Raw genomic sequence first — 15,411 nt, forward strand, 5'->3', positions numbered from 1 at the left:
AACCCTAACCCTAACCCTAACCCTAACCCTAACCCTAACCCTAACCCTAACCCTAACCCTAACCCTAACCCTAACCCTAACCCTAACCCTAACCCTAACCCTAACCCTAACCCTAACCCTAACCCTAACCCTAACCCTAACCCTAACCCTAACCCTAACCCTAACCCTAACCCTAACCCTAACCCTAACCCTAACCCTAACCCTAACCCTAACCCTAACCCTAACCCTAACCCTAACCCTAACCCTAACCCTAACCCTAACCCTAACCCTAACCCTAACCCTAACCCTAACCCTAACCCTAACCCTAACCCTAACCCTAACCCTAACCCTAACCCTAACCCTAACCCTAACCCTAACCCTAACCCTAACCCTAACCCTAACCCTAACCCTAACCCTAACCCTAACCCTAACCCTAACCCTAACCCTAACCCTAACCCTAACCCTAACCCTAACCCTAACCCTAACCCTAACCCTAACCCTAACCCTAACCCTAACCCTAACCCTAACCCTAACCCTAACCCTAACCCTAACCCTAACCCTAACCCTAACCCTAACCCTAACCCTAACCCTAACCCTAACCCTAACCCTAACCCTAACCCTAACCCTAACCCTAACCCTAACCCTAACCCTAACCCTAACCCTAACCCTAACCCTAACCCTAACCCTAACCCTAACCCTAACCCTAACCCTAACCCTAACCCTAACCCTAACCCTAACCCTAACCCTAACCCTAACCCTAACCCTAACCCTAACCCTAACCCTAACCCTAACCCTAACCCTAACCCTAACCCTAACCCTAACCCTAACCCTAACCCTAACCCTAACCCTAACCCTAACCCTAACCCTAACCCTAACCCTAACCCTAACCCTAACCCTAACCCTAACCCTAACCCTAACCCTAACCCTAACCCTAACCCTAACCCTAACCCTAACCCTAACCCTAACCCTAACCCTAACCCTAACCCTAACCCTAACCCTAACCCTAACCCTAACCCTAACCCTAACCCTAACCCTAACCCTAACCCTAACCCTAACCCTAACCCTAACCCTAACCCTAACCCTAACCCTAACCCTAACCCTAACCCTAACCCTAACCCTAACCCTAACCCTAACCCTAACCCTAACCCTAACCCTAACCCTAACCCTAACCCTAACCCTAACCCTAACCCTAACCCTAACCCTAACCCTAACCCTAACCCTAACCCTAACCCTAACCCTAACCCTAACCCTAACCCTAACCCTAACCCTAACCCTAACCCTAACCCTAACCCTAACCCTAACCCTAACCCTAACCCTAACCCTAACCCTAACCCTAACCCTAACCCTAACCCTAACCCTAACCCTAACCCTAACCCTAACCCTAACCCTAACCCTAACCCTAACCCTAACCCTAACCCTAACCCTAACCCTAACCCTAACCCTAACCCTAACCCTAACCCTAACCCTAACCCTAACCCTAACCCTAACCCTAACCCTAACCCTAACCCTAACCCTAACCCTAACCCTAACCCTAACCCTAACCCTAACCCTAACCCTAACCCTAACCCTAACCCTAACCCTAACCCTAACCCTAACCCTAACCCTAACCCTAACCCTAACCCTAACCCTAACCCTAACCCTAACCCTAACCCTAACCCTAACCCTAACCCTAACCCTAACCCTAACCCTAACCCTAACCCTAACCCTAACCCTAACCCTAACCCTAACCCTAACCCTAACCCTAACCCTAACCCTAACCCTAACCCTAACCCTAACCCTAACCCTAACCCTAACCCTAACCCTAACCCTAACCCTAACCCTAACCCTAACCCTAACCCTAACCCTAACCCTAACCCTAACCCTAACCCTAACCCTAACCCTAACCCTAACCCTAACCCTAACCCTAACCCTAACCCTAACCCTAACCCTAACCCTAACCCTAACCCTAACCCTAACCCTAACCCTAACCCTAACCCTAACCCTAACCCTAACCCTAACCCTAACCCTAACCCTAACCCTAACCCTAACCCTAACCCTAACCCTAACCCTAACCCTAACCCTAACCCTAACCCTAACCCTAACCCTAACCCTAACCCTAACCCTAACCCTAACCCTAACCCTAACCCTAACCCCCTAACCCCAACCCCAACCCCAACCCTAACCCCAACCCTAACCCTAACCCTAACCCTAACCCTAACCCTAAACCTAAACCCCTAACCCCTAACCCCTAACCCCCTAACCCCAAACCCCTAACCCCAACCCCTTAACCCCAACCCTAACCCACAAAACCATAAAAAGCATAAATACATTAATAAAACAAGTTAAGATAACTTATTTGCGCATGGTGGTTGCAGTATATAAAGGCAATTCACTGTTAGAGGAAGCTCAGTTTGGATTTGGTTTTCGAAGAGGCAACATCTCAGACAATTCATTGAACAATTGTAGTGTGCTAGACCTGAAGAAGGCTCTTTAGAGCCGAAACGTTGTCAAGGCACACATGCATTTAATTATACTCATTAGGATTGTTTTTGTTTTATTGTTTTATATAATTTTTTTATATTTTTTTTATTGTTTTTTTTTTTTCTCTTTTATTTTATTTTTTTATTTTTTATAAAGAGCTCAGTATTGTTCATTCGGAAATGTCATCATCATTGCTCTTTTTTTTTTTTTAATACATATATATACATATATATATATATATACATACGTATATATATATATATATATATACATATATATATATATATATATATATACATATATATATATAAATATATATATATACATATATATATATAAATATATATATATATATATATATATATAATTTTTTTTTTTGTATGTGGGTGAGTATGTGTATGTGCGTGCATGCATGCGTGTATTTGTTAGCTCACCAAAAACCTATTAGAAAAAATCCCATACCGTTCACCGAAACCGAACACCGCCGTCAGGAGACCCGAGGGGACCCGAGGGGACCAAAGAAAACCAAGGTAGGTGAAATCCAGCACCGACCAGACACCACCCACCGGGCCACCCACCAGAATTCTTCCCCAACCCAAGAAACATCTAAATTCCAACAAATCCCAAAAAAAATTAAAAATCAGGGAGACCTCAAGGGACCGAAGGAGAGACTGAGGGAAGGAAGGAAGGACAGACGAAGCCGAGTGAGAACCACAGACACCAGCCTCCACCGATTCAATAACCTGAGGAGGAAACAGATTGTGTCTGAGTTTCGGTAGATGCTGGTGTGGTGGATCTGGCATGCATGAAAATCTCCACCAAAGAGGGGAGCCGTCGACCCCCGCCGGAACAGAGCAAGCGCAACACCTCAGGGCCCCCCAGGCCGCGGCAGCGCCAAAGGACGACCCCCGGGCCCCACCAGGGCCACCGGCCGGAGAGCAAACCCAGGAGCAGGAGCGCCCCCCGCCCCAACACGGCCCGCGCCCCCGACCCAACGCAGCAGGACGGGGCACCGCAGGCCCGCCAGGCACCCCACCGGCCCCCAACCCCCGCACCCCCCACGACCCCCCGCCCCCCATCCACCCCCGCCATCCACCCCAACCCAGCCCCAGCCGCTCCCAAGTCCCCAATCCCCCAGACACCCCCACCCCCAGCACCCACACCCCGCAACCCCCCCACCCCAACATAGCCGCCCCCCCGACCCCACCCCGACCAACCGGCAGCCCCCAAACAATATATTGTTTTATATTAATAGATAGTGATTACATATATAACAAAGGCCACTCCTATTGAATAAATAAAAGATTAAAATTCAATTATACATAACATCTACAATAAAATATATTTGTAGATAGTGATTACAATCTCAACTCCTATCTATTAAATAAAAGATTAAAAACATTATTATACATCAATTACCATAAAAAGGAATCTGAGAGATATAAAAAAAAAGGGGGATCAATTCCCCTATCCTGGTCGAGGAAGGGCTCAATCCCTCATTCCTAACCCTAACCCTTAACCCTTAACCCTAACCCTAACCCTTAACCCTAAACCCTAACCCCTAACCCCTAACCCTAACCCCTAAACCCTAACCCTTAACCCTTAACCCTAATCCTTAACCCCTAAACCCTAACCCTTAACCCTTAACCCTAACCCCTAACCCATAACCCCTAAACCCTAAACCCTTAACCCTTAACCCCCTAACCCTTAACCCTAACCCTTAACCCCTAACCCCTAAACCCTAACCCCTAACCCCTAACCCCTAACCCATAACCCTAAACCCTTAACCCTTAACCCCTAAACCCTTAACCCCTAACCCTTAACCCTTAACCCCTAACCCTAACCCTTAAACCCTTAACCCCCTAAACCCCTAAACCCCTAAACCCCTAACCCCCTAACCCTTAACCCTTAACCCCTAAAACCTAAACCCTAAACCCTAACCCTTGGTAATTTAGCAGCGTGACTCACACACACACACACTTGCATGTCTCATGATCCTTTTCAATAAAAGCGCATAAACGCTTCCCGGCAGCGTCACCAGCAAATCCAGCTGGTGGCGACAAGAGGCTCCAAATTCCAAAGCTTTTTGACGACCGCCCGAGGAAATCGACACTTGTGAATATCGTGGTGGCGCTTTTGACGGAACGCTTTTCGGCTCCTTTTCGGGGATGACGTCAAGGGGAGACAAAATCGAAATGATGAAAACAGGCTGACTCAACAACAAGCTGTCTTTTGGGCGGCTGCGTCAATTTGCATCACAACGTCGCAGCTGTGTGCCGGAACTGTCAATTTGGACATTTCTGTCTGTTTGTCTTCTACCGGTCTGCTTCCAATTGAATTCTTTCTATTCAACGTTACGATATTCATCAACAACAATCTGTGTATATACTTCTAAGGTGTGTACTGATCAATTCATCTCTTCTCTTTCAAGAACCTTTGGAAATGGCCACATTGTCCCTAAAATGGCCGCCGCAAACTAAAATAAAAGACATCCTGTGTCGACTCATGATCGACGTGCCAACCAAAACGCCTGACTGTTGCTGAGCCACAATGGCCGCTTCAAACCAAAATGGTGGACTTTCTGTGCCTTTTCGGACATGTGTTCTTGAGACTATTTGCGGGACTGCTCATGATAGACGTGCCAACCAAAACCCATGTTTGAAAGTGAAACTTGCTTTGGGGGCTGAATACTTTTGAAAATTATGGAAGATGCTAGTGAGCCAAAATGGCCGCTTCGAACAACAGAGCTAAAATTGTGTTTTAAAACAAAATGGCTGACTTCCTGTGTCAATTCGTGCATGGATTCTTGAGACTTTTTTGTGGGTCTACTCATGATAGACATGCCCACCAACTGTTTTTACGCGAAAGTGGCTTTTGGGTCTGAATGTTTTTTTTTTTTATTCTTTACAACAGAGCTCTAAAATTGTCTTTTAAAACAAAATGGCTGACTTCCTGTGTCACTTTGAGCATGGATTTTTGAGACTTTTTTGTGGGTCTACTCATGATAGACATGCCCACCAACTGTTTTTACGCGAAAGTGGCTTTTGGGTCTGAATGTTTTTTTTTTTATTCTTTACAACAGAGCTCTAAAATTGTCTTTTAAAAGAAAATGGCTGACTTCCTGTTTCACTTTGAGCATGGATTTTTGAGACTTTTTTGTGGGTCTACTCATGATAGACATGCCCACCAACTGTTTTTACGCGAAAGTGGCTTTTGGGTCTGAATGTTTTTTTTTTTTATTCTTTACAACAGAGCTCTAAAATTGTCTTTTAAAAGAAAATGGCTGACTTCCTGTGTCACTTTGAGCATGGATTTTTGAGACTTTTTTGTGGGTCTACTCATGATAGACATGCCCACCAACTGTTTTTACGCGAAAGTGGCTTTTGGGTCTGAATGTTTTTTTTTTTATTCTTTACAACAGAGCTCTAAAATTGTCTTTTAAAAGAAAATGGCTGACTTCCTGTTTCACTTTGAGCATGGATTTTTGAGACTTTTTTGTGGGTCTACTCATGATAGACATGCCCACCAAATGTTTTTACGCGAAAGTGGCTTCCGGGTCTGAATGTTTTTTTAAATTCTTGAACTAAACGTGTGTTTTAAAACAAAATGGCTGACTTCCTGTGTCAATTCGAGCATGGATTCTTGAGACTTTTTTGTGGGTCTACTCATGATAGACATGCCCACCAAATGTTTTTACGTGAAAGTGGCTTCCGGGTCTAAATGTCTTTTTTTCATTCTTGACAACAGAGCTAAAATTGTCTTTTAAAACAAAATGGCTGACTTCCTGTGTCAATTCGAGCAATTGGGTTCTTGAGACTATTTCGTGGGTCTCCCGGCGGAAGACGTTCTGTGAAACTGTTCTGTTTGAGTCAATAACTGAAACGGAAAGCAGGTTCAGAAGTTTATTGTGAAGGAGTTCAGAACCGAATCAGCAGCAAACACACGAGACAAAAATGAGCTGAACATCATTCAGTCGTGTTTACATCGACAGAATCGTCCGATCCCGGCCGACGGGTGCGAGGCGGGAGGCAACCTTTGGCAGGCAGAAGCGAGACCGCATGAAATCCACACGCACGCTTTTCATACACATTTGATTGTACACGCAAATGCGCAAACGATCGGGGAAAGGAAATGTGAGTGACGAGAGTGAAATTTGAATCAAATCGGGAGTCGAATGGAAAAGACAAGAACTTCTCGACACGACTCTTTTGTGACTTATTACGAATGTAACGTACGACTGTTGACGTTTGTATACGATGGCGGTCAGCAGTTATTATGATTTGCCTTTTTTTTTCTATCCTCCTTTTTTTTTCTATCCTCATCCAAACTCTAAAATCCGTTTACGATTTCACCAGGTTTTAATTAAAAAAAAAAAAATTTGCAATAACATTGTACTTTAAAAAGTTACCAGTTATCGATTATCATAACGTAATTTAACCCGTTTTTCGTATCAAAAACGCAAACAAATTAAGAACAATGATCATTTAATGTGTTTTTCCTTCCTCATCGTAACTCAGATCGTTTTTAACCATGATGATGAATTTTGATTTTGCAAGTTTTTTTCTATTGATCTTGTTGAGGATTGTCATATATTTTGATATTTCTTCCAATTTTTTTTCAAATATCATTTTAACTCAAGATGTTAACAATAATCATATACTGCAATTCTGGCATTTTTTTTGTTTTATGATTGATAAAAAAAAGTTGCCGACTGCCGTGTAGTGACTTCGTCAAATTCAAATTATCACAGTTGCTCAAAAAGTTAATGATTACAATATATTGCCAGTTTTTTTGTTGTCTTCATAACACAAGTAAATGTAATTTTTCCATTTATTTTTCATCTTTTTAACTCAAAAAGTTGTTGATAATTGCTGCATAGTTTGACTATGCCAATTTTTTGTATTGTCACAAAAAGTTGAGGATGAGGATTTTGCTATTTTTTTTTTTTGTATTAAAATGGAAACCGGAAAAGTTTTAAACATTTAACGATTACCACACATTGGGATTTTGCCTGTTTCTGTTATTGCAACAAAAAAAATCACAGTAAACATACTTTATATTGCGATTGTGTCTTTTTTTTCCTTTATTATCAACAAAACTACAAAAGTTCTTAACCGATGTTAACCAATTGCGTTACCATGGTAACTCAACACTGAACGTAATTTGATTTGAATTGTTTGCCGTTGGTGCAAAAAGTTCTTGGCTGATTTTTATATTTAATTTTCACCAGCATTTGTGCTATCATAACCGCTTTTTTGTATCGTCATCTTCATCTTGTTTTTTTGCCTTCGTTATCAAAAACCTTGGATCAGATTCTTGTATTGTTTTTGACTGTTTGTTTGCTGCTATTCACTCGAACCCCAAATGTTCTTATTTGCTTTTTATTTTAAGACTTGCAGGTCAGAAAGCTAATAAAAGACGTACATGTTGACCACACTTTGATATAGAATTTTAATAGATAAGACATTCAAGTCATCGTTATAATAAAATCTTTTTAAGATCCCTTCAAAAATGTCAAAAAATTGAATAAAATTGAAAGTTACTTTATTGAGCTGGTTTGTTTTGATTCTATAGCGAGCAAAAAAAAAAAAAAAACACATTTATTTTTGCGCCCATTATCCCTGAGCTAAATTCAAATATTTAAGACTCTTTCTGTGTACACAAAAGCACTACTTTTTTTTTTTTTTTTTTACAAATATCTCTAAATCTGTATTAGTGAGCACTTCTCCTTTGCCGAAAATCCAAATCAATCCATCGTTTTGCTGTATGCTATACAATATGGTAAAACTGCACTTTTACGTCTGGCCAAAGAGCTCGGCAAAGGAGAAGTGCTCACTAACACAGATTTCCACCCATTTTGAAACAATATCTGAAGGAAATCGATCTTTTGTGTAAGTGCTTTGATCCTTACGTTCCGGTTGTGAAAAATAGGAACAAAAAACAGAACGTTCGAAAGATTCTTTATATCTGGAGGCACAGCAGTTTTTTTTCTTCTTTTTTTTTCTCACTCTTTAGAGTTTTGCCAACTCTCATATAAATGACACCAACAAAAAGCGTCAAGGGGACAACCAGAGATAATCAAAGAGATGATGTGATGAGTAGCCCTTCACAAATTTGCGGGAAAACCAGCGCGTCCCGAAAAACAGCTAAAAATACACCACAGTAATTCAATAGACACACACACACACACACACGCACACGCACACGCACACTCAACAGTACACATCCACGTGCAGACTTTTTACAACACAGAAAACATTTTTATAGTTTTTCATTTCGTCGCATCACAGGCACAAAAATGCACTACATTCAAAAGAAACGGAATTTCATGTCGTTTTTTTTTTTTTTTTCTCTCCATTTGAATAACTTCATTTAGTTTAGGAGGAAAATGACGACGGCGTATCAGGTGGCAGGCGGCGCAACAAAAATGGAGCGCTGCGTCAAAACGTCAGCGTCATGGAGCTGTTCCTAATATTTTGGTCAGGTCATTTCATTGAAAGAAAAAAAAAATGATATCTAAGAAATAAAGATTGGAAGAAATGATTCAGTCATTTAATAAAAAAAAAAAAGTTTCATTCGAAACATCCATCTTAAAAATATGTCATAGTGTTTTTATTTTTTTTAAGCATGTTACGTTAATGTAAATGACATGAATTCATAATTTTTTTTGTTTTAGGTGAAACATTTACATAACTTTTTTACATGAAATAATTTCTATCCATTTTCTGAACTGCTTATGAAATAATTTCTATACATTTTTTATTTATTTTAGCTAGTAAGCATGTTTAGCATTTGCACAATTTATTATTATTATTATTATTATTATGACAATGAATGCCATATTAATCATATTTTGCTTTTTTGAACCTCACCTTTGTCACTTTTGTTGACAATTCTATAAAGCTAAAAAAAAACAAAAAAAAAAAAACACACACAATAACAATAAGAAACGAGACTAAAGTGCAATTTCTGCAGAAATTGCGTGCGAATGCTAAAAGCTAATGCAAGCTTAAACGCAAAACGGAATTCTTATGAAGCAAATTGAAAGATGAGAAAGAATTATGTGAAAATGACAAAGTATTATTAGTGAAATTATTTGACAATGATTAGTAGCCAATATTGCATTTGTACTCAAAAGTTGTCCAAGCGAGGTGTGAACCCAGGTGGCAGGTAATTATTATTTTTTTTTTTCAAAATCATGGCTTCTGGCATCTTCATATTGAAAAGTGTTATCTGATGCTGAAAGGGGACACGTGAAATTATAATGGGATTCGAACCCGTGACCTCCTGGTTACTGGACAAGGCACCACTGAGTAATGGTGAGAAGTTGTATGTATGAAAGTGGGCGTGGAAATGTGATTTTGAAAAAGTTCAATGACGAAAAGTTGATATTTAACGTTAATGTGGAATCAGACAATAAAGTTCCCCGAAGGCGTGAATTTTTGTTCAGAATAACACAAGTGTTGCTTTCAGCATTCCCACAATCATAAAAGTAGTGCTAAAAAAATGAAAAAAAAAAACTCATTTAGTGCAAAGAAACCAACTGAAATATGTGTGTAGGTAATTGAAATTCTTAATTATAATTTTCTCCTTACTAGAAAGCGCAGGTGTTCAAACATGATGGAACATAAAACTAACACAGTTGAGTCTTTCTTATCAGGAAGATACGCATGAGTTCGAGCAGCGGAGGATTGCTCAGGCAGAAAATTGAGAAAATTGAGAAAAAAAAATAAATAAACAAATTGAGAACTTTAACTTCCCAAGGGGGCCGAGTTGACGAAGTTATTTTCATGTCTTCTTGCCTCGCGCGATGCTGAATGAAAAAGTGGATTACACTCGTTATGCTCATTACAGTTACATCATCACGTCTTGACTACTCCCCACATGCTGCATCCAATTCATATATATATATAATTGGGGAGCAATACAAAATAAAAATAAAGTGGAAATGATGTAGTTGCAAAAGTGTGCACACCCCTCTTATAACTGCTGAGAAGTAACAAATCCCATTCAAACTCATTTTAAATGGAGGTCAGCACACACCTGCCACCATTTAAAGTGCCTCTGATTAACCCTCAAAAAGTTCAGATGTTCTAGTAGGCTTTTCCTGACATTTATTTATTTATTATTTTTTTATTTTTTTATTTGTTTTGCTTTCTGGCATAAACCTGAATGTTTTGTCATTCTGTGTATAAACAGCATTCTATCCTTGTAGCCTCCTTTGCAGTCCCCTTATTGTGCTTTTATTTATATATTTTGTAAACAGTGTATCTTATGTATAAGGTATTTAGGGAAATGCATGTATACATTACGTAAATTTATGGAGAGACTAAGCAATGCTTGATGATGCGAGATTTACGTGGAACAATCATGAAAGGCTCATGATTCATTCATGAATAAATAACGAGTAATCCAGCAGCACCTGATTGGAGGCACCAATGCGGATTTCAGATTAAAGAGAATATGTTGCTTCCCCTTCAAGTGATCGTTAATGTTTTAATTGGATGCTAAAAACATCGCTGTTTGTACAAGCATCGCATCCGGTAATGATTCCCAAGGTAGCGCTCATAAAACACAAGTTTGTCCAGGCCGGGGCACGAATATTACAGCGTTAACGTAGACAATTCGGTGTTGTCATGGCAACACAATTCTGATTATAAACCATGTAGCATCTAAATAATGTCAAATTGAACTGACTGCATTTGACATTTTTCTTTTTCTTGAAAAAATAAAGACAGTATATTATATACTTGCAAATATAATTGGCTATTTTGAGGAGACCTTTTTATGATTCATTTACCATATTTAATTAAAAACATTTTAATTTAATTTAATAACTATCTCAATATAATACATCTAAAAGCATCTTTAAATATATTAAAATAAAGTTTTTAAACATACATCCATCCATTATATGTCAGTCCGATCTTTTTAAAGTTTTTAGAAGATTTTTTTTACAGTTTTTTTTTATGAATTAAAATTTTTAAGTAACTGAATTATTTAAATACTTTCTTTTATTTTCCATTATTATCATAGAAGTCTTTACAACAACAAAAAACATTTTAATTGAATGACTGAATTATTATATATTATGTTATTTTAAAATTATATATATATATATATGTGTGTGTGTGTGTGTGTGTGTGTGTGTGTGTGTGTGTATGACCTTCCTTTTTACAAGTTGCCAAAACTTTGTTTTCAAAAGGCCATTAAAATACACACAAATACTCTAAAGGTAAAAAATAATCTATGAAGTATTCAGTACTCTTAATACATGCCTTATTAAAAGAATGTGGCTATCGAATAAAACATTTTCTTCAATACTGGACGCCGCTTTGTAGGGCGATGACGACAAAAGAGTGAATCTGAATGGCTTTAGAGGAGCACTGAGTCTTTTGTTCTTTGCCAGTGCTAACAAACAAAGCCTTAATTGGTTACCAAAGTGTCTTTGGAGGCCCAAAAGGAGCGGAAAATATGTTATGACAGATGTCATGCGCACACTACATCTCTCGGGAGGTTTGGGAACTTAACAATGCACCAAAGTCACTCCAAGAAGTGAAGACAAGCTAGTGTTGGCTTGTTTGGATTGGTTAGCTTAGCATGCTTTTTCCTGGCTGTTCCGAAAAATACTATTTTGACTCTGGGGTGGACGTTTCCGTTCATAAAGCACATTTGTGGATCCACGCTAACATGTTAGCTTAGCAAGCTATTTTGTGATTGTGATTACGAAGGAGCGAAAGGTATCATTTTGATCCCCGTGTGGACTTTTTCATTCATATCAGAGTCGCAGAAATTCAAACCACGCAATTCTGTACCCAGACCAACTTTTACCTGATTCAGTGCCATTGACGGCTATAGACGTCAAAGATACATTTTAATTTACAAACTACTTTTTCAGGTGGTGGAGGGTGATCTTAAGATATTACCAATTAGCAGAAGGTACCATTTTGATTCTGGGTCAGACTTGTGCCTTCACGCCAGAGTCATCTCCATTCAAACACTGAAGTGACTGAAAAGTCTTGTGGACGTTGCTTCAGTAGTTTTTAACGCAATGTTGCTACCTAGACACAAAAAACATACTCGCAAAGTGCTTTGAGGTTGGCGGAGTGAACGACTTGTTAACGACTTATTCCTGCTTCTGAATTCTGCATTGCACATGGTTTGTCTTTATACATTTATACATGTTTTTTTTTGTGCGGGGGGGGGGGGGGGGTGGGGGTGGGGGCACAACCCAGATTGTACCTTCATGAGTTCGCAGGACACAATGAAACCCGGCAACTAGTCTTCATTTCCTTGGAGGTAGCTTCCTGAAGAAATTGGCACTGAAAAAGAAAACTGGAACCCCACAGACAAAAAAACAACAACTCCAGGGAGCTGCCGGTTCAAATTGACACCGCTGTTACGCCGCCGCTACTGCAGGACCCCTTCTCCAAGTCCTCCAAGACCAAGTCCTGCTCCGCAACCTGATGTATCCGCCTGGAGCTGCTTTTTTCCAGGCTGTTGAGCGAGATGGGCTCAAGGGAGGTCTGCGCGTTATTGGCCGGCAGCACCGAGTTGGGCTGCAAGCGGTGCGAGTACGTTTTCCTCCGCTGTCCGTCGGCCGCGCACAGGCTGAACTTGAACACCACCTGAAAACCTCGGCGGAAGTTCTCGTTGAAGAATCCATAGATGATGGGGTTGACGCTGCTGTTGAAAAACGCCAGCCAATGGGCAAAGGGGTACACGTAGATGTTGACGATGCGGTACTGCTGCTCGGTGAGCCGGGCGTAGTCGCTCAGCATCATGAGGGTCCACAGGGGCAGCCAGGACAGGATGAAGAGCAGGGCCACGATCAGGAGCATCTTGATGACCCGCTGCTTCTTCTTGGAGACGCTGTGGCGGTTGTCGTTGCCCGGCTTGCCGCCCGTGGGCATGGCGGTCTTGAAGAGCGTGATGCCGATGCGGGCGTACATGACAACGATGAGCGACAGCGGCGCCAGGTAGATGTTAGCAAACAACACGGTGGTGTAAATCTTGCGCATCTCCTGATTGGGCCAGTTCTCCCTGCACCAGTAAAAAGGAGTGGTTTTGTTGTCGTAGCCGAGCAGCACTTGGATGCTTTGCTCCTGCGTCACCTGTAGCATCACGCCGGACGGACACATGATGGCTATGGCCAGGACCCAGATAATGACGATGATAAGGGTGGCGGTGGAGATGGTCAGCTTTTGCTTGAACGGGTAGACGATGCATCGGAATCTGTCAAGGGATGAAGACAGGAAATGAATGAAGACCATAGTCCAAAGCGGAAATCGACCAACATTAAATGCATCAAGTTTAGAAGACTTCCGTTTACCGTTAGGTCCTTCAAAAATACACACTGCCATACCAGGAGTCAAAAACGGGCAAACCAAGAATCCGTACTGCTGGAACATACAGAACGCTGGGGATTATGGTCACCGTTCCCAAAGTAAAGGCCAGACTTTGGGTTCGGTGGCTCAAGGGAACATGAAAGCTTGGAGAGATGGGAACTCTGGGTCCAGAAAGTAAAAACCCTTCCACAGTTTGGCTTCAGCCAAAGGTGCTTGTACTCAACTGGCAATTAAAGGAGCTTGTTTGCCAGCATACTACTCAACTGGCAAACAAGCTCGTTAAACTGCCAGTTGCGTAGAAGCACCTGTGGCGAAGGCCAAACTTTCTGGACCTTGATTTCCCGTCTCTGGTCAATGGCAACATCACGTTTCCCAAAGTGTGAGTCAAACATGGGGCCCACCTGCGAGAAAGCAGGAATACTGACCGTGAGACGATACTGTAGGATTAGAGCAACTCATCTCAAAATCCAAATGCGGCCATTTAAAACCAGCGTCTTCCATCAATGGCATCTTCCAGTGATGCCAGTAATTAAGGTCTTACACGGGGAGGCGAACCCAGGCTTATCTAAGTGAAAACCAGGAACCCAAAGTGATTTGGCACGTTTGGGATTAGGCAAACTCATTCCAAAGTCCAAATACGGTGATCAAAAGTGAGAGTCTTCCTTCAATGGCAGCCTTCAGAGATGCCAGAACTCCTCCAGGAGTCAAACCTGGGATATCTGAAAACCAGGAGTCCTGACCAAGAGATGATACGGTGCAGTGGCTTGTCATGTTTGGGATTAGAGCAACTAACTCGTACCAAAATTGAAATGTGGTGATTAAAAATAAGGGTCTTCTGTCAATGGCAGCATTTAGAGACCCCTGAAAAGAAAGCCTTATACCGGGAGACAAACCCAGGCCATCTGGGTGAAAACCAGGAACCCAAATATGCTAGACCATATTGGAAAGTGACTTGTCACATTTGGGATAAGAGAGACACACCCCAAAACCCAAATATACTGATCAAAAGTGAGTGCCTTCCCTTCAATGGCAGCTTTCAGAGATGCCAGAACTCCTCAAACCGGGAGTCAAACCTGGGCCACCTGGTTGAGAATAAGTACTCCTGACTGCTAGTTGATACGGGACAGCGATGAGTCACGTTTGGGATTCATTAGGGCAACTCGTCCCCAAAAACAAAGTCAGTCTTCCTTCAATGGCAGCCTATAAAAACACCGGGAGTCAAACCCGGGACATCTGGTTGAAAACCACCAATGTCATTTACGTATTATGGCTTCATAAAACGGCTAGGAGCGGCCCGTGGGCCATTTTTTGGAGGGAGGTGAAGTTTGCGATTCGGGAATCCCAGCCCCAAATCTGCTTGACAGCTGACCGCATGCTCCGGCGCACACGACAAAATGATGAACGCGCACAAAAAGCAGAAGGCATTTTGTCGACAGGTGAATCATTTTGACCATTCGAGAACATGTTGGAGTACGAATAATTAAGTCCGGTTCGTGCCATCCCAATCCTACGCCCAAATGTGGTGATTGAAACGTAACGTCTTCAGACACCGCAAGAAAAGAAGTTCCCGTACACGGAAGCCGCCAAACCACGAATCCTCATCAATAGACCATCACGGACGACA

General features: G+C 41.5%; 1 protein-coding gene across 2 annotated transcripts in view; it reads right to left on the bottom strand.

The window, feature by feature from the left end:
* Window positions 1-8,260: 8,260 nt before the first annotated feature.
* The window catches only part of npffr2a (neuropeptide FF receptor 2a), a 32,827-nt gene continuing 25,676 nt past the window's right edge, over window positions 8,261-15,411 (bottom strand). For both annotated transcript variants that reach the window (XM_086076839.1, XM_086076840.1), the window contains one exon: window positions 8,261-13,674. In XM_086076839.1, the coding sequence (XP_085932965.1) occupies window positions 12,822-13,674 (853 nt within the window). In that variant the 3' untranslated portion in view covers window positions 8,261-12,821. The remainder of the gene's footprint in view (window positions 13,675-15,411) is intronic.

Source organism: Leptonotus elevatus, chromosome 5 (assembly GCF_054856555.1).
Source record: "Leptonotus elevatus isolate MCC_2025b chromosome 5, RoL_Lele_1.0, whole genome shotgun sequence".
In the NCBI taxonomy this organism is placed as follows: Eukaryota; Metazoa; Chordata; class Actinopteri; order Syngnathiformes; family Syngnathidae; genus Leptonotus; species Leptonotus elevatus.